The sequence below is a fragment of the Leopardus geoffroyi genome, chromosome C3 (genome assembly GCF_018350155.1).
Source record: "Leopardus geoffroyi isolate Oge1 chromosome C3, O.geoffroyi_Oge1_pat1.0, whole genome shotgun sequence".
NCBI lineage: Eukaryota > Metazoa > Chordata > Mammalia > Carnivora > Felidae > Leopardus > Leopardus geoffroyi.
This window is the reverse complement of record NC_059338.1, coordinates 72248397-72275808: the sequence shown is the minus strand read 5'-3', so window position 1 is coordinate 72275808 and position 27412 is coordinate 72248397. Positions and strand designations below refer to the sequence as shown.

General features: G+C 58.7%; 1 protein-coding gene and 1 long non-coding RNA gene across 13 annotated transcripts in view; one reads left to right on the top strand and one right to left on the bottom strand.

Annotated features, from left to right (window-relative positions):
• The window catches only part of TSNARE1 (t-SNARE domain containing 1), a 154033-nt gene extending 126622 nt beyond the window's left edge, over positions 1-27411 (bottom strand). For 3 of the 12 annotated variants that reach the window (XR_006706129.1, XM_045453499.1, XM_045453500.1), the window contains exons 1-2: positions 27305-27386; positions 10529-10651 (exon numbers count right to left, since the gene is read on the bottom strand). Coding sequence is in view for 9 of the 12 variants with exons in the window: in XM_045453499.1 (XP_045309455.1) it covers positions 10529-10538 (10 nt within the window). In the remaining 3 variants the exon portion in view is untranslated. Of the gene's footprint in view, positions 1-10528; positions 10652-26711; positions 26936-27304 lie in introns of those variants that run through there. The other 9 variants (XM_045453492.1, XM_045453498.1, XM_045453491.1 and 6 more) reach the window with 7 other exon arrangements.
• On the top strand, positions 23477-25735 carry LOC123585389. The gene is made up of 4 exons (XR_006706130.1): positions 23477-23724; positions 23881-24760; positions 24949-25077; positions 25431-25735. It is a non-coding gene; the product is annotated as an uncharacterized LOC123585389 (long non-coding RNA).
• Position 27412: the final 1 nt, after the last annotated feature.

The window sequence follows — 27412 nt, the reverse complement described above, 5'->3', positions numbered from 1 at the left end:
CTCCATAAATTATTCCGGGGCGCTGACGATGGAGGGAAACTTCCCGACTCTCTTCGGTGAAGCACGTATGACATTGGTACCGAAACCTGATAAACGAGGTCCAAAAACAAATGGCGAACCGGTTTTGCGTTGATGTGAAAACACTCAATAGGTTACTAAGAAAACAAAGTCCAAACCCCCAGGTGTTTCTTTCTCCCTGAATGCAAAGCATATTCAACGTTAGGAGCCTGCAGCCACAGCGGTGGACCAGAGGGAAGCCTACAAGCTGTCCACAGATGGCCACCAAACCCTTGACGGAAACAGAGGAGAACTTTCTGGAGATGATGAGGTCAGCGCCCCTTAGATAGAAGGCCCAGGAGAGGGCACAAGCACCGCCACGCCCAGCACCGCCCAACGCCGCTCCGGAGGCACCGGCCCACGCAGCCTGACGGCAGAGGCCACCGAGGGGTGACAAGGAAACGGAACGCACGGTCTCTTTGCCACTGACACGAGGGCATGTGTGTAAAACCCAACCTGAATGCCGAAAGGCAAAGATGCGGGTGTTGCAGGAGGGTGCGAAATTCGCCATCAGTGGGCAGGACCCTCCACACACGGACACCCGGGAACACACGTGCAGGAACGAGAGAGGAACCGGGAAGCACGTCTAAGAGGAACCTGTAAATCACTCCAGGGGGACAGAGGGGCAGAACCGCTCCAGCAGAAAGACCCCCCCCTGCTCCCGGATGGGACGACCCGGCCTCATGAAGATGCCCGCTGTCCCACCCCGATAAAAACCCCAGCAAGCTTCCTTAGGGAGCTCAGAGGCTGAGGGTGAGTCCGCGTGGAAAGGCAAGAGGAACAGACGATATCCAGGAAAACAGCAAACTAACTAACGGGAAGGACCACTATCCCCAGACCCGACATCCTGAGAATGACGGGCGGGCAAAGGCCACGACACGGACGGATCTGGAGAACATTCTATGGGCAGAAAGGATCCGGCACGGAAACAACACGTGTGTGATTCCACTTAGGAGACACGTCCAGCACGAGCAAATCCATGGGAACAGAAAGCAGACAGGTGGCTGCCGGAGGCTGGGGCAGAGGGATGGGGACGGACTGCTCCTGGCTGCGCGCTTTTAGGCCGGCGAGAAGGTTCTGGAATGAGAGAGTGCTGACAGAGGCACAGCTCTGTGAACAGTCCGAAAACCGCTGGGCTATACGTTTCCAAAGGGTGAGCTTCAGGGTATGTGAATTCTCTCTCCGCAAAGCTAGTACAGTAAACACCAGAGCGCTTCCAAAACTGCAACTCTGTGCATGAAGACATCAACCGACGGAATAAGGAAGTGTCAAGACAGACCCACGTACACACACACATGCAGCAGACAAGAAATGGGGATTCTCAGCTCACCCGAGCGCAGGGAAGTTTCCTAAGCAGGACGCACAATCCCAACATCGTCAAAGGAAAGACCGCACACGGGACGGGCGCCCTGCCCTCTCCTCAGCCTCCGGGGTGCTGGGGGGACAGTGAGCCTGTGCAGAGGCCTCCGAACACTAACTAGTGAGCCCTCCTGCCACTTCCTTGCTGTCTCCCATCAAGGCACACTCAGCGAGGCCACCCCGCGGGTGGGCCTGTGGGGTCTAAGCGCCCGCCCCACTTCTGCTTTCTTCCTGTTCTCTCCTCCAGGCCCCTTGGCCACTCAGGCCCCACACTCTTCCTAGCACTTTCCTCCCTCACCTGTCTGCGGGGACGCTGGGCTCTCAAAAGACACATGTGCGTGCGTGCGTCTGTTCTGGTGCCACAGGAAGGAGAGATGGGGAGACAGGAGGGCGGTGCCCAGGACCAGCTCCCTGGGAAGAGCCCCCTCCGGCCTTTGAAGCAGCTACAAGTCAGACGGGGCTGGTGTCCAGACCCTCCCCACCCCCTTCAGAGGTCAGGGCCCTGGGAGCCCAGGACCCAGCCCGGCCTCACACCAATGGGAGGCAGGGAGACGACAGGGACAACCCGGACCCTTCCCCCGACACCCACTCGACCCCCAACGTGCCCAAGAAGCCACAGCAGAGCGAATATAATTCAGTGGCCGCCGCCCTCCAGGAGGAGGCCAGGGTGGGCCTCAGAGCTCCCGCCAGGACTGTCCATCGGCCACCGTCCCCGGGACCTGCCTCAGGCTGCTGCGGGAGCCCAGGTCGGTGACAGGTGGGGACTCGGACATCAGGGACCCCAAGACCACCACGCAGCAGAGGGCCTTGGCCCTGGAGCTCTGCAGGGCAAGCCCACCAACAGGTCCTGCTGCCACGCAGGGATCTGCCCCAGCACAGGCTCTTGGCCGCAGGCTGGCGCTCCAGAGACGGGCCACCAGGTTGAGCCCCGCAGGCACTGGGACCCCTGAGGCAGAGGCAGGGAAGCAGACAGACAAGAAGGAAGGAGGGAGGACTCAGCACACAGGGTGCACAACACAACCCCGCAAGATGAAGCAGCATAAAGAGAAGGCAAACCTGGGGCGGACTAGGTGGGGCCGGTCACCGGGGACATGGCTTCTCAGCACGTCACTTCAGAAGCGGGAACTCATGAACCGAGGCCCCTCAAGAATGCTCTCAAATGAAAACAGTTTGAAACGGGAAAGAGGCACTGGGAGAGGGGGCAGAAAGAGGCCAGACGGCAAAGGGGGACCCCTGGGGCCCGTGCCCTGCCCTCAGGGGGCCTGGAAAGGCCTCTGTGGCTCGCAAACCCACCAGACCGTCACCGCCACACAAGTGCACGCTGGACACGACCCGCGGGGCAGGCACCCAGACACGGGAGCTCCGGTCCCCTTTCCACCAGAAACAGGGGTACGAACGAACACAAGGCGCGACCCGGGAACACCTCGCCTCCAGGGCCTGCCCAGCGGTGGCCCCCCCCACCTGGGTGGCGTTGCCAGAGGACAGCACGCCTGGGGCCACGGCACACCAGGCCCCATTCTCCATGCTCCAAGACATCTCTCTGGGCCGCCGGGCACCCACAGTGCACTCCGCATCCAGGGCCCTGTGACAACATGGGTGACCTCCCAGCTGCTGCCCACCCTGTGCCTGTGGGGGGCAGGGACAGGTCAGGATCACCACAGAGCAAGGCAGTGTGGGCAGCAGCAGGCCCGTCCCTCCTTGCCTCTAGGCCCCTGCATAAGACATCCCCACCTGGGGAAAGAGGAAGGTGGGCAGGGGGAGGGGACAGGTGGAAGGGGAGAGGGAAGGGGGAAGGGGCAGGTAGAGGGGAGGGAGCAGATGGGGGGGTGGGCAGGGGGAGAGGGAGAAGGGAGGGGAGGGGAAGGTAGACGGGGGTTGGCAAGTGGAGGGGGAGGTGGGCAGGGGGAGGGGGGTGGGCAGGAGGAAGGGGGGGAGGAGGAGGGGAAGGTGGAGGGGGAGATGGGCAGGGGAGGGGGCAAGTGGAGGGGGGTGGGCAGGAGGAGGGGGAGGGGGTGGGCAGGTGGAGGGGGAGGTGGGTAGGTGGAGGGGAGGGGGCGGGTGGAGGGGAGGGGGCGGTGGAGGGGAGGGGGTGGGCACCCAGGCAGCACAGGCCCTGGGGCGGGCACCAGCTTCCTCTCTCCTCAGCATCTGCCAGGCAGGCCTGGTAGCAGCCAGCCACAGAGCCACCCGCCGGGCAGTCCATGATGCGTCTCCGGCCGAGTCCCCGCCCCCACCAATCTGTGACGGCGCACGGGGCACAGTGTCTCACAGCCCTGATCCTGGAGTGAACACATCAGATCATTCACACGGAAAACACCATCGCACCCACCGGCCCATGTCACGGTCCTCGCGGCACGGCCCCAAAAGCAGGAGCCTGCTTCCACCCCCAGCCCCCACACCGGGGGTCCCACACGGGAGACACGGCTCGGTCCCTACCAAGCCCAGGCCCAGGCCCCACAGCAAAGGAAGAACAACGTGTGGACGGAAGAAGGGAGGAGGGGGGACCCCAGGCGGGAGGCTGGTGACCAGCTCCCTCTTTACAGGACAGCCCCAGGTGTCACTCGCCAGCCTTGTGACAGGACAGAGCCGCTCCTGTCCCCGCTGTGTGCACTCCGCGTCCCGCAGAGCCGCCCAGGAGTGAGTGCGGGACAGCGGGACAGGCTCAGCCACCGGGGCCACAAGGAGCGCCCGTCCCTGCCATCCCTCACAGGGAGCCCTGAGCCCTGGGGAAGGTGCGGGGACAGGACAAGTTGAGGACCAGAGGCCCTGCCACCCGCAGGGTGCAAATGAGGAACGCACAAACCCACCAGCGGACACTCCGGCTGACAGTCCACCTGCCCTGGGGAAGCAGCGGCTTCAGGCGGCCCCGTCAGGACCCAGGCTGGGCAGGGGCGCAGCCGCAGACCAGGGTCGAGGAGAAGTGACTGCTGAGCTCACAGCAACCCGCAGGGGCCCTGCCCGACCCCCGTCCTCAGCGAGGACTCCAGGCACACGGAGGGATGGAGAGATGGGGGAATGGAGGGATGGAGGGACGGAGGGACGGAGGGATGGATGCTCACCAGAGTTCACACAGGCGCCAAGGAAGGGGCCCTCCCCTCCCGGAGCTCACCCCTCCCCCCACCAGGCCACAGTGTCCTCCCTTACCCCGTGCTTGACACACCGGTGAGCACAGAAGATCCAGAAGACACCAAGCCAACTGGCTCCTCATCTAAAACCTAAACAAAGCTAATCCACAAGGACTAAAGGGTTGAGGATTTAAAAGAATTTTTTTAATGTTTATTTATTTTGAGAGAGAGAGAGAGAGAGAAAGAGGGGGCATGAGCAGGGGAGACACAGAATTGGAAGCAGCTCCAGGCTCTGAGCTGTCTGCACAGAGTCCAAAGCGGGGCTCAAACTCACGAACCATGAGATCGTGACCTGAGCCAAAGTCGGACGCTCAACCGCCTGAGCCACCCAGGTGCCCCAAGATTTTAAAAACGTATTAAATATAGAACATTAGGGGCACCTGGGTGGCTCAGATGGTTGAGCATCTGACTCTTGGTTTTGGCTCAGGTCATAATCCCACGGTCTGGGGATCAAGCCCCACGTTGGGCTCTGTGCCTGCTCGAGATGCTCGCTCTCTCTCTCTCCCTCTGCCCCTCCCCTGCACTTGCTCGTTCTCTAAAATAAAAAAATAATAATAAAATAAAAAATAAAAATAAATAAAAGATTAAAGCAACCCAAAAGACACATCTCAGAAATACAAAAGTAATGTTAAACACACACACACACACACACACACAAGAAAACACATTGGGCAGCGTATTAAATTTAAAAAAGATTTTGTAAATCAAAATGCAACAGCGGCAAGATTAAAAGGCAACAACACTAGAAAGACCCGCACCACAATGGGACAGAGGCTGCTCACGTTCACACGTCAGGCACCCCTACAAACTGATCTTTAAACACATTCGAGGGTGATGAAAACCAGCAAGGATGTGTGCAGATAACCCAAAGAAGAAACGTGCACGGCCCAGCCACCCGAGAAACAAGCCCGGGGGAAACCACAGGCGGGTGGGTCGGTGTCCCCACGGGAGAAGAGACAAACCCGCACCCGCCCTGCAGAAGATGGTGGGCCTGCAGACACAGGACACCCGGGGACATCGCGTCACACACGGGAAGCCAGACCACGGAGAGTTCACGTGGTACGACACCACGAATGTGAAATTCTAGAACAGGCAGCGCTCGCGTCTGGTATGGGGGGACCTGCCAGTGGGCGGGAACATTGACCACGGCGGCGGTGGCGGTTTCACGGGCGGACACAGCCCTCAAAACTCACCACACCCAGCACAGGAGAGCTGAGAGCGTCGCCGTCCGTCAGCTCCGTCACGGTCAAGGCAGCCGCGTGGAAGAGTCGGATGAACCTGCTGAGACCGCCACCCTGGCAGATGAAGTGGGACAGCTGTGAACGCCACGGAGAGCCACACGAGGGCAGATCCCACTTCTACGAAATGTCCACGACAGACACGTCTATGTGGACAGATGCAAACCAGGGGCTGGCAGGTGGATGAGAGACAGGAACGGGAGTGACTTCTGTGGGCCGGGGGTTTCCATCTGCAGGGGTGAAAGCGTCCGGCAACCACAACCCGTGAGTGTGCTACAGCCGCTGAAGCGCACGCGCTAAACAGGTGCCCTGCAGGGGGGCAAATCATACGTCTAGGCGGTCACAGAACTGCTCGGAGCTCTGCGGCTGAGTGGCAGATCAGGGGAGGCTGTGGGCACATGAACCGCGCTTGGGTCTCAACACCCAGGGTGTGAGCTGCTCGGGCTTTCCGAGTTCTCTGCCAGGCACACATCGCTTCTTATTTTCAGGAGAAATAAAACGAATGCCCTCACTTAACCAGGCACACACATCAGCGCTCCTGGGCTGGGCAACAGGGCAGGACGACAGGGAGGACAGGACAGTTTGAGGGACTGGAGGGCGGCGGTATGCACAGGTATCCAGGCCACGGCATGTGTCAGCCTTGGTCACAGATGCATCCCCGGGGCCGGAGCGGCGAGCTCGAGTCCTTGTGCTGGCTGAGGGACCCCTGGCACTCCAGCACTGGGCACAGGCTGCCCGGTGCCCCAGGAGCTGCCCCAGGCAGCAAGGACCTGGAGCAGCCAATATGTGCTTCGACATAGTGCGAACCACTGCAAATGGCCCACCCCGTGTTGTTCATCTCTGCTCCCTGGGAAAGACGTTCACTGGGGACACTTGGTCCCCACCCAGGCCACGGCCTGGCCCAGGATGAGCCCAGGCTGACCCCCGATTTGGTCACCAGCAGCAAGTGGCTGGGCCACGCGGTGAGCGGCCCACGGCCGGTGCCCCATCTCAGCCACTTCTGCATCACCGGCACCTGGCCCACTCCGTAAATGTCTGCAGACAAGTTATTCCCTCCCGCAGCCGGGTGCCGGGGCCATGAGGCACCAAGGGAGCCAACTGGTGGCCAGGCCCAGGTCCCCGCGCCTTCTCCTTCCCACACCCAATGCGGCCTCCAAACAGGAACGGGGGCACCCGTGGTGGAGGTCAGGGCGTACGCAGGGCTCGGGGCTGGCGGCAGTGTTAGGGAGCAGAGGCAGGGACACTGGGGGCTGGTGCTTTCCTTCTTTTCCTCCACGTGGCTTTCCTGACAGGAAGAGCGTGGACACAACCACCTTGATGCGACAGGCCCGACAAGACCTTCCCAGACGTTACCACCCGACTCATTCCCACGAGGCAGGCACAGCCATCACCCAGGTCCTGGCCACAGGAGACCCTTGGTGGAGGCCCGGGGGTAGAACTTGCCCCAGACCACCAGGCAACTGGGCAGAAGCGGGTCCCCCAGCCGTTTGTCTGCCAAGGTGGGCCCGTGTGTGTGGCCAGGGGGTGGCTGCTGGCTCCCACGGATGCTGCCGCCTCAGGCCGGCCGGCCGGAACCCAGAACCCCTCCCCGAGGGGAGGACATGGCAAAAGAGGTGCTGGGGAATCATGACTACTGATGTTCTTGTTTCCTTCCGCGGGAGAGTCGGCTGCGGGCCAGAGCGAGTCCCCTCCCACGGGGGACCTGGGCACACACCCTCACCTCTCTAAGGTGCATCTGGGCGCAGAGACCCGGAGTCAAAGAGCCCCAGTTCATGCTCTCACCCACTCTCAGGCCACCATCCCCCAGACTGATTTCTGCCCTCCCCCCCCACACGCCCAGGCCAAATGCTCGGCCCCACGCTCATGTGCACCCGTGTGCACCACAGAGCCAGAGGCAGAGGAGGCCAGCTGGGGGAGCTGCGATGGCGCGCCTCGGAGCGTTGTTATAGCAACGTGGACTCCGCGTCACGCAGAATGCCAGCCAGGCACCCCAGGCACCTCGCGGAACAGCGCCCAGAACGGGCCACGGAGCAACAGAATGGCTGACGGCACCAAGGGGCGGTCAGGACACCAGCCGAGCACGCCCTTCCCTGTCTCCACCTGCCACGCCGCCCCCACCCCAGCCCTGGCTCCCCTCTCTGGGAAGGCCACAGGAGGCCAGCCCACCGCCCAGCTGCCTGCTCCACCAGCGGAGCCCTCGCCCAGGATGGTGGCAGCAAAGGAGCAAGAAGGCAGCCTGAGTCACAGGGGTGGGGGCGGAGCCATCCACACAGCTGTGCGAGGCCCAGAGACTTCTGACGGGGGTGGGGGCAGGCAGCGGGGGGCAGGGTTGGAGCGGGGGCTGGGCTTGGGCACAGCTGGACCAGTCACCATCTAACCCTCGGACCCACGGGAAGGGAACCTTAACTGTCATACTTCACGGCTGGGAAACTGAGGCTTGGAGAGAACAAGAACTTGCCCAGGAAGCCCTATCAGAGGCCGAGGCAGGATCCAGACCCAGGTCCCTGTCCTGCCAAGGCCTGTGTTGGCCCCACCCCACTGGGCCTCCGCCATCGGACCAGACCGTCAGGCTGCAGCTCAAGCCATTCCGGGGCGTCACACCCCAGCTCTCCGCACAGAGGCCAGTGAGGGAAGGACAGCCAAAGCACCAGCAAGAGCTTGCCGGCAGGACAGCACAGCCCCAGGACCCCTCTGTGTGGGACCAGGCGCAGAGGGGCGAGTCCACTGGTCACAGGGAAAGGGGGCAAGGGCACACAGAAACCTCACTCGTGACGGCACCCCCTGTACGACCCCGTGCCCAGGGCACCTTCCCCCTCAGGGAGGGAGGACGCAGGGACCTGGGGGCACAGTGAGGAAGCCCTGTGTAGGGGAGCAGGGGAGACGTGGGACGGGGCCTTCTCCCAGCAGGCACCATCACCACCACCAGCACCATCAACACCATATGTGTCTAGCTTCACCTCCAATCCCGCTGTCCCATCACACTGTCCCAGCAGGAGCAGCCCCACAGCAGCAGGACCGCCAGGAAACCCCCCCGGCACTGCCACCTGCCATCACCCCCACTGCAGTGTCCTGTCCTCCCATGAGCCACCAGCCCCAGGGCCACCGCCCAGGCCATCAGCACCCCTCCTCGCCTGCAGCAGGGATGGGAGGCTGGTGGCAGTTTGTCTGTTGTTTTAACGGGAGGAACTTCAGCAGGGTACCAGCTGAAGAGCAGAGACCCGTGCTGCTGGAGGGGGCAACGGCTGCAACAAGGTGTCAGGGAAGATGGCGGGGGAAGTGGGGCTCCCCTCTTTACAGATGGCAGAGTTAAATCACAGAGGGGTGCCGCCACTCACCCAGGGTGGCAGGCAGCAGGCACAGGCCAGGGCCCCCAAACCCACACTCTTCACCACAGCACTGAAAACACAGACCCACCCAAGAGGGGTCTCCCGGTGAAAGGAGAGCTCTCCCTCACCCCCAGCCCCCAGCAATACCCCACAGCCCTCCCCTGACTGCACGCCCCAGCTGCTCGTACCGAGTGCCAGGCCAGTGGCTCTGACACCAGGACAGACCTGCACCTCCAGCCACTTGCCCCTGGGGTCTGGGGTCTGCAGGGAGGAGGCATCCCTGTGGGCAGGAGGGGCTGCCAGGGACGGAGGCACCCCCACTTCCTAGGCTCCTGCAGGGACACCCTGGAGCTGTCCACAGTGCTGACTGCAACAGGCCCACTCAGCTCCGAGCCCCCACAGGGCTAGCCTCTCCAGCCTGGAGCTCAGCCCTGCAGGGCTGGTGGCCCTTCTGTCATGGCAGAAGGGGGCCGGGGTGTGGATGAGTCCTACGTGCCAGCACCGGAACAGGCACAGGAACCACACCGACCTGTTTTCCTTCCCACAGTCTGGATTACTGAATACAAGGAAATGAACTGAGCATAGTTTTTCCTATTTCCTCCCAGAAATCACATTACGATGGTGAGGAGAATGACCCTCCCCCCACCAAAAGGTAATCAAACAAAAACCTTAAAACTAACTGAACACCTCGTATTCAGAGGAAGTAAGAAATGACTACAATTTGCAGCCCTACAACACAGGAAAAACCCACAAAGAGCAGGTGAGCTGAGCAGAGTCCTCACAGGAGGAAGTGCAGGGAATCAGAGTGGCGGGGGAGGGGGGGAGCAGCGCAGGGGCAGGTCTCGGAAGGACCTCACGTTCCCTGAACACCACAGACTAACCCTGAGTCACTGAGAACAGAGCCAGGCAAGGAGGGATGTCAGAGGCAGCCTGAGAGGCCGGTCAGGCTATGTCAGCACAGCAGCCGTGACTATGGGGAGAAGTGCCCAGATGGGTGGCCTGCAGGCACAGGCTGCTCCCCTCTAGGCACCCCCTGCCCCACCTCTCTGAGACGGGGGCAGGGAGAGTCTTACGAGGACTGATCCAGGGAAAAAAAACAATTTGTTCCAAAATGAACAATAAAGTCCCAAGAGCCAAAACAATACTGAAAAAGAACAGAGTTGGAGACCTCATACTTTCTGATTTTAAAACTTACTACAAAGCTACGGTCATCAAAACTGTGGTGTCGGCATAAATGTCGGCATAAAGACGGACACACAGACCAGCGGCAAAGACCAGAGAGGCCAGAAACAGACCCTCACGTATGCAGTCGAGTGATTCCAACCAGGGGGTCCAGGACCACTCACCAGGGAAGACCAGTCCCTTCAGCACACGGCTGGGAAACTGGACATCCGCACGCAGCAAAACGAAGCTGGACACTTACCTAACCCCATACACAAAATTAGCGCAAAAAAAAAGATCAAACATGGGAGCCGAAGTCTAAAACTCAAGAGAGAAACACAGAGCAGCAGTTTCGTGGCGCTGGACGTGGCCGTGGCTGTTCAGTCTGGCACCAAACGCACAGGCAAAAGAAGAAAAAAAAAAAAGATGAATCAGACGCCATCAAAATTAAAGACTCTTGTGCATCAAAGCACACGATCAGCAGCGTGAAGAGGTAACCCACAGACCGGGGACAAACGTTTGCCAGGCACGTCTGATAAGGGATTAATACTGAGCATATAAAGAAACTTCCTAAAACTCAACAACAGAGGGGCCAGTCCTATTACAAACGGGCAAAGGGCCCCGCACAGACGTTCCCTCGGAGAAGACGTGTGACGCGGACCCACGCTCGGCATCGTGTGTCAGAGAAACACAGGCCACGGCCACAGCGAGGTGCCACCTCACACTCAGAAGGACGGCTACTGTCAGAACAACCCAGGAAGCAACAAGAGTTGGAGAGGATGTGCAGAAAGGGAACCGCATGCACTCCCGGTGGGTGTGCAAAATGACAGCATTCCCACGTGACCCAGCAGCGCCACGTGTGGGCAGATACCTAAAGGAATCGAAGGAAGGGACGGAAACCACGTTGGCAGCGGCCAGAACACGGAAGAAACTCCGGTGTCTGTGGACGACGGGTGGACAGATGTGGTCCCTCCACTGCGCTACTGCTCAGCCTTGAAAAGGAAGGAAATCCCGACCCTCCGGCACAGATGAACCTGGAAGGCACGGTGCTAAATGCAAACAGCCAGACACCAAAGGACAAAGGCTGCGTGACTTCACCAGGAGGAAGTCCCCGGGGGCCTCGGGTTCTGAGACAGGAAGTAGAACGATGGAGGCATGGGCTGGTGGGGCGATGGGAGCTGGTGTGCAACGGGGACAGAGCTTCAGTTTGGGAAGAGGAGAGTTCTAGAGGTGGACGGTGGTCGTGGCTGCACAACCTTATAAATGCATCGAATGCCACAGAATGATACACTTAAAAGTGGTTGGAGTGGGTGGCGCCTGGCGGGCTCTTGATCCCAGGGTCATGAGTTCAAGCCCTACACTGGCTGCAGAGTTGACTTTAAAAAAAAAAAAAAAAAATGATTATAATGGCAAATCTTATGTTATGTATATTTTACTAGAATAAAAAAAAAGATTTTAAAACTTTTTTAAAAAGACCAGTGAAAGAAATGCCCAGCATTGATACAGACACTAACGAGGTGGGGGTGAGGGACAAAGAATAGAGCAGGGACACCTGCCGAGAGGTGAGGGACACCCACACACCCCACATGAAGCAGAGCAAAGCCCTGAACTGCAGAGTCACAAGCACTTGTCCCTACGTGGGAAGTCCACAAGCAGAGTTGCAAGAACTGACTCAGAAAGAGAGAGAGAGAGTCTCGGCCCAGAAAACAAAGACAAGGGTCACAAAGGACAAAGACAAGAGAGGTGACCCGCTGAGGACAAAAGAAAGACATGACAGCCTCAGGAAGAAAACAAGCTGGGCAGGCCCGGGCGCCCTCCGAGGGAGGAGACCAAGGAGGGGCCTCTACAGGACGTGCAGAGGACAGAGGGTCCCTTCAACATGCACGCGGCGCCCCAGCCCAGAAGCACCGTCTGAACACGCAGGCCCCGCCCATCAGCCATTCTGAAAAAGCAAGTGCAGGGCAACCCTCCGCCTTTGGGGGGGCCAATAGGAGCGTGATGAAAAGGGTGGGGAGCACCAAGCACACTTCCCCGTAGGTGCAAGACAGACAGACGTGGGGCTGGAGAGACAGACAGAAGGCAAACCACACAGGTGAGTGTGGAGAGGGGATGGAGGAGGAAAGGGACAGGAAGGGAGGTGGGCGAACCAGGTCCTCGCCTGGGCAGGAAGAGCTCCGAGGCAGAGGATGGACGGACCGCCGACGCTTTCGTGACAAGGTACAAGTAATAATGGCACGAAGGTAGAGCTGAGGAAGGGAACCAACTGTGCTGACCGCACCCGAGTGAGGAGAAGAAACTAACAAGGCGCATCACCACAGCCACGACTCGCGGAAGGGGTACTTGTTCCTCGCTGCCGTCGAGCGACGACCGCGGACTTGGCGGCAGACCAGACAGATCCACGGTCTCAGTTTCTGCAGGTCAGGAGTTTGCCCGGCCGCCTGCGGCTCTGGGAGGCGGCTGAGACCCCTGGCTGAACACGGGTCCGTGCGGCCACAGGGCTGTGGTCAGCTGGTCAACCCTGGGCCAGAGCCCCCCCCTCAACCCTGCACCACAAGTCCTTCTCACTCTCAGACTCTCTCACTTCTCCCTGGACAAAGTCCTCTGCTTTTAAGGGCTCAAGGAATCACTTTGAGCCTACCCAGATAATCCAAGATCAACTCTTCCTTTTAGGGACCACAACCTTAATTACACCTGCAAAGTCCCTTTCTGCCATAACACACTCCCAAGTTTCATGGCTTAGGGTGGCTCCACAGGGTTGAAGGGTCGGGGGGGACGAAGACAGGAGGAAATAATATTCTGCTTGACACAGAAGGTACTTAATAAGGTGGTCCCCACACACAGAGCGCTAATGGCATTACGTGAGGCAGCAAAACAAAGGGAACCCTTACGGGAGATACAGACTCTGCCTAAATGTCAGAACCATACAGACTTCAAAAAATAAACAGAGAAGAAAAACACACCAGAGAGTAGAAGACGTCAAACACACACACACGCGCGCGCGCAGAACATGAGAGACAACTATTGTACCTTAGTTTACCTTCTCCAGTGAAATGAAAAAAAAAAAAAGATTCTCAGATCGGATCACACAGCCAAATCCAACTTCATGTGGCACATAAGAGACACATCTGAGGTCCTTCAAAAGGATCAGGAATAAAAGGATGTGCAAAGGCATACCAACAAATGCAAACTAGCAGAAGCACCATTTGTCACGACCCGAACGCAGGCAACACAGAAATGGGATGGAGAAGGGCACTTCATGATACTAACAGGTGCAATTGAGAATAAAAATAAAATAGTTTTAAATAGCTGTGCCCCACGCCACACAGCAGCCAACATTCACAGGAGAGACAAGGAGAAAGAGACAGAAATGTGCCAACGGCAGAGACCACGATTCACTCGCCTTGGTCCACGGCAGAGCCAGCGCACAGGAACCAAGGGGACGTGTGACCCAAATGACACGGCTGAGGCTGTGTAACTGACTGGTACACACATCAGCCTCCATACATGCAGGTTCGAAAACAGAGTCTCTTGTGACTCTGTGACACAGTGACAAAAACAGACTCCACATTAAGGCCACAAGGAAAACTGCATAAAACCCAGAAAGTCCAGGGGCGCCTGGGTGGCGCAGTCAGTTAAGCGTCCGACTTCAGCCAGGTCACGATCTCGCAGTCCGTGAGTTCGAGCCCCGCGTCAGGCTCTGGGCTGATGGCTCAGAGCCTGGAGCCTGTTTCCGATTCTGTGTCTCCCTCTCTCTCTGCCCCTCCCCCGTTCATGCTCTGTCTCTCTCTGTCCCAAAAATAAATAAACGTTGAAAAAAAAAAAAAATTTTAAAAAAAACCCAGAAAGTCCAAAAGGGAACAGTCCGTATTCCCTGATCAAAATGCAACTAACACTTCCGTTAATGACAAAACCAATGACTCAAAAGGCACGTCACTTGGAAATTTTAAACCTTGCTCCTGAACAATCCTTCGACCAAACAGGATGATATAAGCCAAAATCACAGAGCTTCCAGCAGTGATGATACAGAAAACATATTTGATCAGAACTTAAGAAAAAGCTCTTCCACATGAAACACTTTTTGGAAAAGAACATAAACAAATGAATCAAGCATACAAATCAAACACCGAAGAAAACGGACGACCTGAAAAAAAGCAAAGGAAGTTAACTGTAAGCGAAAAGCGATGAGTTACAAGGCAGAGAAGCAGAAAAATGAATTTAACGACAACATCTTAAAGCCGAATCTGTGAAGAACAGTGAGAGTGATAAAAGAATCACTACGGTCGGCCCTTGAACAAGGGGTGTCCGGACTTCAGGAAGGCTTCCAGCCAGCAGGCGGCCATCACTGGCCAAGCTTCTGGGGAGGCGCAGGTTACACACAGATTTCTGACCGTGCAGGGCGACAGTGAGCCCACCCCCCCACTGTGTTCAACGGCCACCAAGTGTAGCAGCTAACCCAACCAAGCAGCGGTGGGAGCAAACAGGAGGGAAATAGCCCCAGAGACCAAGAAAATTAAAAGACTCATAAGAGACCATTTTACTCGAGTCTACGTGAATTAATCTGGCAGCCTGGATGAGACTGATATTTGTCTGGGAAAATGTGTGCGATTTAGAAGACTGACCCCAACAGAGAAAACTTAAAAAAGAACTCTCTTTCTTAAAACGGAAATAAAACAAACTACCAAAAAAGCCCCAGCCCCCTCCCCCACAAGCTTCACAGGGGAACTCTAATTGCCCCGTAAAGACCTCGTAATTCAAAATAAAAATAATAAAAAGTGAAAAGACCATGTAATTCAATGCTACCAAACTATTCTTGAGAACACACAAGATTTCTTTTTTTTTTTCCTCTTTTTAATGTTTATTTATTTACTTTGAGGGGGGCGAGAGGGAAAGAGAGAATCCCAAGCAGTCTCCGTGCCATCAGTGCAGAGCCCAACACGGGGCCCGACCCCACGAACCATGAGATCATGAGCTGAGCCGAAATCAAGAGTTGGAGGCTTAACGGCCCGAGTCCCCCAGGCGCCCTGAGAACACCGAAGATTCCTAAGTGACCTTCGCGAAGCGAGCGCAGCACTGGTACCAAACCCCGAAGAAGGCGCGGATCCACCTTACTTGTAACGAGCAGCACACGGACGCTGAAGTAAACGGAAGCAGAAGCACCGGGCGGCCCTTACGCGCATTACGTATCGGACCACGCGAGGCACGTCCACCGGGTCAAGAGTGCGCCACCCTCAGCGACGCCACCCGTATGAGGTCTCACGCTTACGTATCCAAGGAGAGACGTGCTGCGATTGTCCCACACATGATCTTCAGAAAGGGAATTGACCAGTTTCAACGGTGATTTTTGCTTCAAAAGAAAAAAACACAAGAGAAAGGACAGGCTCTTCCTGGGCTCGTGACACATTTGTACCTTACTCCAAAAGCCACGCCCACCAGGCGCCCATGACAACCGCAGTTAGTCACGGGAACAGTGCGGGAACCAGCCCCCACGACTGGTAACAGGCAGAACCCAGGGACGAGACTGGAGAGGGAGGGGTACACGGCACCGCCTGCTCTGCGTGGACACCTGAGAACCCACGGTAACCACACTAAACCACAGGAGGGCCCCGCGAGGTAGCAGGGGACCGAGTTTTATGCAGATACTGACAGGATTCGCACACGCTCACGCAGACAGAGGACAGCACGGAAAAGGCTCCTCGCGGTAAAAAGGCCAAAACTTCCTGCAAAGAAAGCGCGGCGACGCTGAAGAAGAACGCAAAAGGGGACCAAAACGAGTGGGAAGATAAGCCACAGCTCGAGCGGAAGTCTCGGTATCACAAAGATGTCACTCTCCCGAGTCAACTTACAGCTTCACCACAAGTCCAACCTGAAACCAACCTGAAACCAAGCTGGTTTGGGGGTTCTGAGTGTGCGCACGCGTGTTTGGTGGACGGGCTGGGCAAACAGACAAGCTAATTCGAAGTCCACATGAAGACAATCTAGAAAACGCCCCCCACAATTAGGACAGACGAGCACTGTGTTCTCAGAGATGTGAAAACACACAGTAAGGCGTCAGTAACTGAAGCAGCGTCTACATCTGCACACGCGGACAAGGGAACAGCTCGCAGATAACAAACACCGTCGACTCAACAAAGAGCAAAGAGTTGGGAGACATCACACGCCTGGACTTCAAAATACATCACAAAACCACAGAAGTTAGAACAGTAGCAACTAGCATGCAGACAGACATACGGACCAACACCACAGAGAGCCCAGGAATAAACCCACACAGCCAACTGACCTTTGACACGGGTGCCGAGAACACACGGCAGGAAAAGGACAGTCCCTTCAACAAAAGGTGCTGGGAGCACTGAAGCCACACATGCAAAGATGAAACTGGAGCCCATCTTGCACAAAATCAACTCAAAATTAAAAATGCAAAGGTTTATAAGACCCAAACTGTAAAACTCCTAGAAGAAAGCCTAGGGGGAAGCTTCATGACACCGGTCTTGGCAACGGCTTCATGGAGCACAAGACGACAAAAACAGAGAAATGTCACTTCATCAAACTAAGAGGCGTCTGCAGACCCAAGCAAACCGTCAACAGAGTGAGAAGGCACCCAAGGAATACGACGTGTGCAAGCCAGAGATCTGATGAGGGGCTAATCTCCAAACCATACGAGGAAATGGTACAGCTCAACAGTAAAAGATAATAACGTAACTCAATTATAAAACGGGCTGAGGACTTGAACAGACATTTCTCCAAAAAGACATACAAATGGCCAACAAATATGTGAAAGAATGCTCAACACCACTAATTACCAGGGAAGTGGAAGTCAAAACCAGTATGAGATACTACTTCGTGTCCGTCAGGATGACCATCAAAAAACCAAAAGCTAACAAGCATTGGGGAAGATGTAGAGAAATCGCAACCTGTACACACGGTTAATGCAAAACGGCATGGCCACTGTGCAAAACAGCGTGGAGGTTCCTCAAAAGAATAAAACTAGAACTACCAAATGACCCAGCAACCCCACGTCCCCGTATTTACCCAAAAGAACTGAAATCAGGATGTCGCAAAGAGAGGGTAGCACTCCCGTGCTCACAGCAGCACCGTTCACAGGGGCCGATACAGAAACCACCTCCACACCCATCCACAGAGAAACGTCACCTCCATGCCATGGAATGTTATTCAGCCTCGAAAAAGAAGGAAGGCCTGTAACACGCGCCAGCACAGATGAGCCGTGAGGACGCTGTGCTCAGTGCCATCGGCCAGTCACAGGACAAACACCGCACCATGGCATTACGTGACGCATCTGAACGAGCCAAATTCACGGAGTCAGGGGCATGGCGGCCGGGACTGAGCGGAGGGGGAAACCGGGAGCTGCTAATCAACGGACACAAAGCATCGGTCGAGTGAGACGAGTGCGGCCGAGAGATGGGCTCTACGACACCGTGCCTCTGGTCAGCAACACGCTTTGTACACCTGCGTTTAGGACAGCAGGCTTCGCGCTGAGTGTTCTCGCCGTTAGGAAAAAACACACCTTTAAGAAAAACCTAAACAGAGATGGGAATTCAGGGCATGACTAAGCTAGAACCTAAAACTGGCAGGGTAGGACCATCTGGATGGGACTCCTGCTGAAGCATCTGGAAAAGGCTAGTCGGACTCGTACCTCACACCACACACCGTAACAGACACACGGATGGAAACTTTAAAAATAAAACAGCGAACACTAGGAGAAGACTGCATTGCTTTGTAAACGCAAAAAGCAGCCCTTGTTAACTATACTCGAAATCCAAAGCCACGATATAAATGTTGATGAACTGAACCACAGAAGAGCTTCTAGATGGCGAAAGAGAAACAATAACCAGAGAAGGCAAGTGACCTAATGCATCTGACACTCAAAGAGCTAATTTCCATAGGCTATAGGAAAAAGATCAACAACACGCTTTGTAAAAATGAACAAAGAAACAAAGTGCACAAAATACAAATGACTCTTTGATGTATAAAAAGATAGCACACTTATTCCTAATGAAGGGAATCCAGATGCGTCCCTATCTGAAGCTTGCTCACTGCCAGCACGGAGAGCACGGGGGCAGTCGGGCGCCTCTCGGCCTTCCCGGGGCACAAAACACACTGCGCTCGGGAAGGCGGGTTGGCAGTGTGCCTCATAACCCAAAAAGCATGTCTCTCTGGGCCAGAGTCGGCACTGGAGGGCACCTACCCTGCACACACACTGTCCTTAAACAGGGACGAAGGCTGTTCCTTCCGTAACACGCGAGGACCGGAAAGCACCTACGTTGGCACCAACGAAGGACTACCGAGTTGATTCTGGCACATCCGTGCTGGAAACACCCTGTAGCTGTGTTCAAAAGGAAAAAGAGAAGCCCTCTGTGTCAATATAGAAAGATCTCCAGGACATTTTGTTTAGAAGGAGGAAACAAACACCAAGGCGCACAGACTTGTCAGCACACGACTCGCGAGACACAAAGGAAAAATGTTTGGCTGATACCGATATTCATAGACCGGGCAGCGTGTATCAGAAACCAGGAACAGTGTCACCTGTGGAGCGGAGGACAGGGCCGGCTGCCATGGGGGGACTTGGAACTCTGGGCTGCGTGCTCGCGGACCACATAAACCGTTCGAAGTGCAGAAATGCAAGGGTACCGGAAGGGTTCCCTGCGGTGCATCCACACCGCAGAGCAGGACTCAGTCACGAAAAGAAACAGACTACTGATACGTGTGGCAACCTTGGGAAATCTCCAGGGAGCTATGCCAAGGGACAGAGCCAGTCCCCAGAGGAAACATGCCATACGGGACTCCGTTTAGGACGCGACACTGGAGCAAGAAGGGCGGATTGGCCGGTCCCAGGAGTTGGGGGGGGGAGGGGGGCAGGGCAGGGTAGGAAGATGGGCGTGGCCACACGGGAGGGGTCCTCTCAGCGGCAGAAAGGAAAACAGCCTGTGCTTGAACTGCAATCCTGGGTGTGACAGCACACGACGGCTCTGCAAGACATCACTGCTGGGGAAACCGGGGAAGGGTCCACAGGATGGCTCAGAATTCTTTCTCACAGCTACATGTGAGTGTACCATTGTCACGAAATTAAACACGTAACAGAAAAAAGGCACCAGGCTGTCTGTCCCCGTGCCCGGAGTCACTGAGTGGACACAGCAGGGGCCATATTCAATCTGAGCTGGTTTCCTGAGCACCTGCCTCCTGGAATGTGGGACTAGACAGGGCCCAAGCTCTCTGTGCACAGGGGACCCCCCAGGAGGAAGAGGGAGGAAGCCCAGGAGAGAAGGGTGGTCTTCCAAATGCACAAAGTCGCCTGGCCAGGCGGTGTGAGCATCAGCAGAGCTGGCCACCAAGTCTGGTTCCCTCCCTCGGGAAGCAGGGCGGCACCACTGTCCCCGGCCCCCTGAGGCAGAGCCACCGGAGTCCTTCCGGACAACGAGTTGGGAACAAAAGCAACCCAGCTCCCTTCTGAGCCAAGCGTTTAGTTCCCAGGACCAGAGCCCCAGAGTTCTTTCCCTGTGGCGGGAAGGCTACATTCTCAACGGTGGCTGCTCGGTCAGCCTGGGTCTCTGACGGCACCGAGCCCGTCCCGCCGACCCCTGGGGGATCGCCTGGGGGACGCTGTTACCTACGGCGGCGGCGAGAGCCAGCCTGTATCCTTAGGACCCCCACCCGCCCAATCACATCCGCGCCTACACCCGTCTGTCTGACCTCACCCCCGCCAACCTGGCCCTCCTCCGTGCTGCCCGTGGGGCCCCTCTCCCACGATGGCCTCCACACCCTCCTGCAGGTGGCCAGAGGCACAGAGGTAGCAGGTGGTCTGCCCCAACATGCTGTCAGACCGGGAGGCCAGGCACGGCTGGGACCACAGGGGCAGGCAGCTCTGGCCTCTGCTCCCTGCGTGTACCATGAGTGCCGAACCAGGTTCACAACTGTCCCCGGTGACAGAATCCCTCCTTCGGATGCACGGTACTGGAAAGTACAGATGACACATGAATCCAGAGCTGTTCCGGGTAACGGGAGGGGCGCACAGGGCAGGGGTGACTAGAGCTCCCATGCCCGGTCCCAGTGAGCGATGTCAAACCTGCTGACCTAGCAGCTCTCCACACTCCAGGCTCCACAGTGCCACGGGGCAGCCGGCGAAAGACAGAGCCCAGATTCCACGGCCGACACGCGGGCTTCCACTCCCAGCTCCGCCGAGCTTGCTTCCGGCCTTGGGAGAACGAAGTCCCCTCTCGCAGTCCAAGAGAAGGGACCTGCCCACTGCCCTGCTCCCATCAGTGACACGAAGACCACCCACCATGCACTCAGCTCAGAGCCTGAGGCGCTCCTCGGGGCCCCCGCGGCACTGCGCACACATCACCCACCTGCCAAAGGTCCTTGGCGGCCGACTCACCCCTGTCCTGGGAAGCAGGGAGCTGGGAGTCATCCCTCCCCCACCCCGCCCTGCCCCGGCTCCAGCTCCAAGCAGCCCTCTCCAGCTCCAAGCAGCCCTCTCCTCTTGCTGTGAGGAGTGCACACGGCACACGTGAGTAACCTGCTCAGGGCTGGCCCACCCATGCTCTCAGCGCCCCTCACAGCTTCCCACCCGCTGGAGATGTGGGGGTGACCCCAGGTGCACCAGGGGCCCAGCTGAGGGTAACAGCCCTTTCCAACTGCTAGCTGGTGTTTGCACGAGTGTCTATTGAGCGCCTACTATGTGCCAATCCCTGCCTGGGGCCACGGGTGACCCAGGGGAGCGCACAGGGAGCCCGACACCATGGGCAGCGAGGAACCAGCCAGCTGAGACTCTGTGTGCCCTGCCCTCCCGAAGGACTCAAGCAGGCCCCACAGACGGGGCAGGCTTCCAGACAGCAGAACTCAACCCAGCCTTCACCTGGAGGGGACCACCCGGCAGGGCTGGCACCAGCTGTTCCAGACAGACAGACAGACAGCAGAGCTGACATCTGGCTCGGGAGGCCAAGAAGTCGGCCGGGCAGGCTGACCGAAGGCCAGAAAGGTGATCAGGTCAGACGGCGAGGAGCTGCAAAGCCGAGGGAGGGAGGCGGCCCTACCGTGCGAGCACCCCCCAAGTGCTGCCCGCAGGAGAGGGACGGACCGACCAGCACCACGCCTCCGCAAGGACAGCCACAGCATGAGGAATGAGCGAGGAGCCCCGGCTGGAGGCTGCAGACTCTCTGGACCCGGGACCAGGAAGAGGAGACGGGGCTCTGCCCCCACCACCGGCCCACACTCATTAGCGCCCTCACTGTGGGTGACGCAGCAGGGGAAGGAGGTCAGACCTGAGTAATGAGTCCGACTCCTCAACTCCTCGTTAGCACAGCTGCTAAAAGCCGGTGCGGAGCAGGAGCCCAGCCCGGGAAGGGGGCTGTTGTGCTGAGTGGGTCTAATGTGGGGGAAGACTGATTCCGGGCTGCTGGTTCAAAAACATGCCCCCTTCCAAAGACTTGGCTGGGATGGATTATGGATCCCAGTGGAAGGCAGCCAAAGGTGGCCGGGGGTGCACCCATCTCCTCCGTGCTGCCTCTGTCCAGCACCTTAATGCCCCCACTGTCCCTCAGGGTGCCTCTCTGCCCCCTCTCCCGCCATCTTCCCCAGAGGCCATCCCCCCTCCTCCGTCACAGCCACCCTGCAGCCCCAGTGTCCCCTGCGGGCCCAGTCTGCACCCCTCAGACCACACCCAGGGTCTGCCCCGGGGGACAGGAGGTCACATGTGAACAGGTGGGTGCCCAAGCGTGGCACCAGGCCCCAAAGCCCTGAGAATGCTGACTCAGTGACAGGACATCTTTCTGTGGGTCGGGGAGAGCCAGCCACCAGCCACCAATGAGCTCATTCCACCCCCCCACCCCCTTCCATCCAGCCTCACTGGTCCGCCTCAGCCTCCAGTCCCCAGGCGATAGTTTGCACTTTGATACCTGGATTCCCTAAAGCCCTCAGACCTTTGCCAAGGTCTCCTTTAGAATGAGCCTGATGGCAGCTCCAAATGGGAGAGGGGCCCAGGATTAACTCTGTATAACATAATCACGGCACCATTAACACGGCCACTAACTCACAGGGCATGCTTCAGGGCGGAGGCGCCTTCCAGTCCCCAAGTGGTGGGACAAGAATGCGGGGCAGACGGGGCAGCTCAGGGATGACCAGACGGGTCCCTTATGGGCCTGTGCCTGTGGATGAGCCACCCAGCCCGGGGAAGTCTCCTGATCTGAGGAACACAAGGAGCCCAGCAGGGGCCAGGCAGACACCAGAGGTCAATAATCAGGGGTGACTACGGTCGGTCCCCCTGCATTCCTGCTAATCCAACTCAAAAACGACCCACACCTCACCTTCCCCGTCCAGCAGAGCCGGCCCTCCGAAGGGGGGGTCCAGCCCGAGGTCACTCAGGAGGGGGGCACTCCCTCAGCCCCACAGCACCCCCCTCCCCGCACCCTGGGCACCCCTCCCCCACCCCAGGGCTTCAGTGTCCACCCCTGCGACGGCCCCCGCTGCCTGGATGGCTGCAGGACCACAAAGGGCCAGCTCAGGGACACACTAATGAGGACATCAGTCAGCACGCTACAACTAAGACCCTGGGCTGCCACATCTGCAGGGCCTCACTGTTTCCGTAGCAGGATGCTAACTCAGTCAGGGCCGGTCCCAGTCCCCTCTCAGGGGACATCAGAGACAGAAAATAAGACCATTTCCCGTCGATCCATTAAAGAAAACACTAAAGGTTTACCGGGCCAGAGCTCCAGGCTGGGGGCTCATGGGGTCAGCATGACGACCAGGCTCTGCTCTCCCAAAGCAGGAGCCCCGCGAGCACCCCGCCATCCCGGTCCCCGGTCCGTGATCCCTCCAGCGAGGGGATCTGCGGCACTGTTACACCACCACGGACCCAGCCACATGATACTGAGCCACGGGGCCCACAGGCCTGGACCTCCCACTGCCCCCGGCAGCCTCCCACTACCAGCCCTGGGTGCCATCTGGCCCAGACCCCTGCCCCGCCCCCCAGCCTAGTTCCCCCAGCGATCCTCAGCCGAGCTGGCCTGTAGGAGACCTGCACCCCTTTATGCCTTCCCTCGTGTCTCCTGCTGCCTGCAACCTCCTTCCCGCCCCCGAGCCCAGATGACGCTCAGCTTTCAAGAATCAGCTGAGGCCTCACCAACACCCAGGACCCCTTCCCAGGTATGTACCCAGACCCTCCAGCCCCACCCACAGCCACACGCAGAGCGGGGGCCCTCTCTACACCCTCGCTGACCACTCACTGTGACCTCACTCTGTGACATATGCACAGTAGCATCCTTGAGGACGCCAGGAAAGCCGTCGGGGTGGCCCCCAGCTGCTCACCACGTACCCTGAGCCTCTGTGCAAGACCCAGCCTTCGAAACTCCCTGAAGAGTGTTCCACACCTCAGATGGCAGCCCTGAGCAGAGACCGTGGGAGGGGCCCTGCCAGAGATCCTGTGCGTTCAGGCACCGGCCCAGCACACCTGTAAGGACACCTGCAGCCCCCCAAACTGGGTCGAGTCCTGACGAGGCTTCCCCAAGCCTGGGGCGGACCTACAAGCGGGGAAGGACTCCACCCAGTGTGGTTTGGGTTTGAAGCCAAGTGTGGAATCACCTTTCCTTTACTTCACAGCTGTCCCAGCCCTTACTAGGGTTTCGGGCTGACGGGGACAATCCCATAGCTGTAACAGACTTCGGAGGACAGCCCTGGACTGCAGGGAACGCACGGAACCAAGGGCCCCCAGGAGACACCACTGTCCCCGTTGCTCGGCTGGCTCAGGCACCTGCAAGGCACCGGGTTCAGCTCGTTGGTGAGTCCTGTTTTCTCCACCGGGATGTGGACCAAGACAACTAACTCCCTTCCTAGGAGAGGTTCCCTGGCTCCACAGGAGCACTGACCGCAGGTTCCAGCCGGCTCTGTCACAACCAACCTCACTTCTTCAACAAACAGCCACCAGCAGCCACCGGCTCCAGGCCCGGGCCACAGACGGGCATTCAGAGGTGCGGCTCCCGTGGTTAGGGGGTCGGGGGGCAGGCCGGCTGCATCTGCCACGGAGGCCCAGCTCAGGTGCAGGAGGAGCCCTCCCTGGGCCCCAGGCCGTCACCTGGCAACAGGTACAGTAACTCTCGTCACCTGCCTCTGCACAACCAAGCAGGATCAGGCTGCTCACGGCAGGGCGCAGAAGCACAGGCCGGCACCAATGCTGAACCACCAGACGTTTGGCCGCGCAGGAGGGCCCCCACCCCGTCCCTTTGGTCTGTCTGCTCTGTCACCCAGGCTGCGGCACGGGCCCGGGGTGGGCTCAGGAGACAGGCAGCGTGGGGCGGCAGGGGGCGCAGAACCGGAGTCCAACAGGACGCCCAGCTTCAGATTGCCAGCGAGTCCGTCCTGACTGTCGCCACCCAAACCGGATTCTGACAAACGGCGACTCCAGCTGCCCTGAGCCACACACCTAGTTCCACTTGCACACACACGGCAGTCAGGACGGACCCACTGACCACGCACACAGCATGTAAGTTAAGTAAATAAATAAGTAAATCAATCAATCAATCAATCAGGCCTCGGCCTGGGCCAGCTGTTCACACCCCAAACAGGAGCAACAACAAGGTGCCCAAACCTTGGAAGCATCGGTGTCCCAGGCTGGATGGGTGGTACCTTAGGACTTCACAGTTAAGGGACTTGGGGCAAGTCTCCTTTCCTGTGCCTCAGTTTCTTCATCTGTACTATGAAAACATAAGAGGCCCTGTCCCGGGCTCACTGTGGAAATGAACTGAGCTATGGAGCCTAAACAGCTGAGGACCAGAGCCTGGCCCCCAGAGCACCACGTGAGCACGGCAGGTACGACTAGTGTTAAACCCCCACGACACCCACCCACCCTTTCTGGCCGACCAAACATCACCGTGCTGCCTGGCCCAGCTCAAAGCCCACGACCTGCGAAGCCCCCCCTTATCTGCGACCCCGGAAAGACCCCTCCCTTCTCTGAGACCCCAGGAAGACCCCTCCCTTCTCTGGGACCCCGGGAAGCCCTCCCCCTTCTCTGGGACTCCGGGAAGACCCCCCCTTCTCTGGGACCCTGGGAAGAACTCCCCTTCTCTGGGACCCCGGGAAGACCCCCCCCCCCTTCTCTGGGACCCTGGAAGCCCTTCCCCTTCTCTGGGACCCTGCAGCACACATCCATCCTTGTTGTTAAGGGCCCAGGGCGTGCTTGGTCCAGTACGAGTCTTCTCTCCCCAACCAGAAGGTAACCGAAAGGTAAGCCGGCCTCCTTGCCTCTAGCTTCCCTCGTCTTGAACACACGCCCAGCCATGACTGCATTTCTCACCATGCACTCTTTGCTGCCCTGTGTCACCAGTCCACTCTCTCATCGCAGCCTGCTGGGTGCCCACACCACTCCAGACTCTGGGCTAGGCACCCAAGATCCAAGGGTGACCAAGACGGAGGTCCCTATGCCCCAGGGGCTCTCAGCCACGTGTGCGAGATAAACACACACACACACACACACACACACACACACACACACACACACACACGGATCACTTCAGTGCAGCAGAGAAGGCAAGCTAAGCACCCGGGCCCAGGGCCACGAGCCTGTGGGTGAACCTCATCCAGGGGAGGCAGGGGACAGGAAGGTTCCAAAGGGGATATCAGGAACACTAGGGCATTCCAAGCAGAGGACCTAACTGTCATGTCAGTGAAAAAAAGACGTGGGATGCAGGAAACAAAGCATCCGAACTGGCTGGGTACCCGAAGCAGGCTGTGGAAGATGTGACTGGAGGGACAGGCAGCAGCCACACCCCGACCTTCACCCAGCAGGCTGCAGGGAGCTGGAGAAGGGGCTTAAGGACACCTGCCTGCCTGTGAGCCAGCAGACAGCAGCTCCTGTGGCCAGGCACCCATCTCACCCGCACGGGGAAGTCATCTGGACACAGGGCACCCAGGCCAACGGAGGACAGATGTGGAGGTGGCCCGGCCAAAGCGCCACTCTTCCAGGAAGCCTTCTCGGATCTGCCCATCTCCCACAGCCGCCTGCAATGGCGACTTGGCTCCTGATCCCCTGCTGTCCTGGGCAGGCATTTGCTGCACCAGATTTCTACCGAGGACCCAGCACAGGAGAGGCTGAACCTCACCAGAGTACCCTCTTAAACAGGCTGGACACTGCAAGACTGACGAGCATCACCTGTGTCTTTCACCCAAATTCGGTGCCCCTGCTGGGGTAGAGTGCAGAACCCCCATCCCTGCCTCCCAGGGACGGCACACACACGTGGCAGTGACAGAACAGGAGAAGCCAGAAAGGCAGGGAAGCAAACCCTGGCGGGAGAGGTAGTCAGGAGAGCCGCCCAGCCCCCAGAACTAGGAGCAGGACCGAGGCGGGCAGTGGAGGGAGAGGGCCAGGTGAGGCTGCGACGGCAGAGGCCTATCTCGTCCAGCGGCCAGGCCCGCAGAACTTTCTGCGACGGGGCAGCGTTCCATACCTGTGCCACGCGTGGCTGCTGCCACCACGCCGGACGGCGCACACGGAGCCCCGGGCCCAGGAGCAGTGAGTGAGGTCCCCGACAGGAGGCCCCAGCTGGGCTCCCACGGGGCCAGGTCACACCTGGTCACCTGCAGACTACTCGGGCGGGAGGACCTCGCGCTCAGAACCGGGAGGCGCCTCGTAAGCCAAACGTGGCTGAGGGCAGAAAGGCGCGGAGGGGCCGCCCCCTGCGACCCACAAGTGGGAACCGAGGCCTCAGGGAGACCGCGCGCATGCGCCCTCAGGTGGGTCCCAGCAAGGGCGCCCTGGGGGCGGAGCCGGAGCGCCCCCGGCCCTCCCGTCCGCCCCGCCCCCGTCCACCCGGGCCTCCCGCCGAGACCACGCCCCCTTGTGACCACGCCCCGCGCCGGCCCGCCCCCTCCCGCGGCCAGCCCCTCCCTCGGAGGCCCCACCCCCTCGCCCCGCCCCCGCAGGCCCCGCGCGCCCCTCCCGACCCCCGACCCCCGCACCCCCACACGTCGGGCCGCGCGCCCTTCCCGGAAGGCCCCCCCTGGCCCTGCCTGGCCCCGCGGCCTGACCCCGCCACCTCACCTGGGCCGGGGTGGTTCGCGGGCGCGCTCCGCTCGCTCTCGGCGGGAGGGGCGGTGCAGGGGGCGGAGCTGGGACCCAAACATCACGTGACGACCTCTCCCGCGCTGG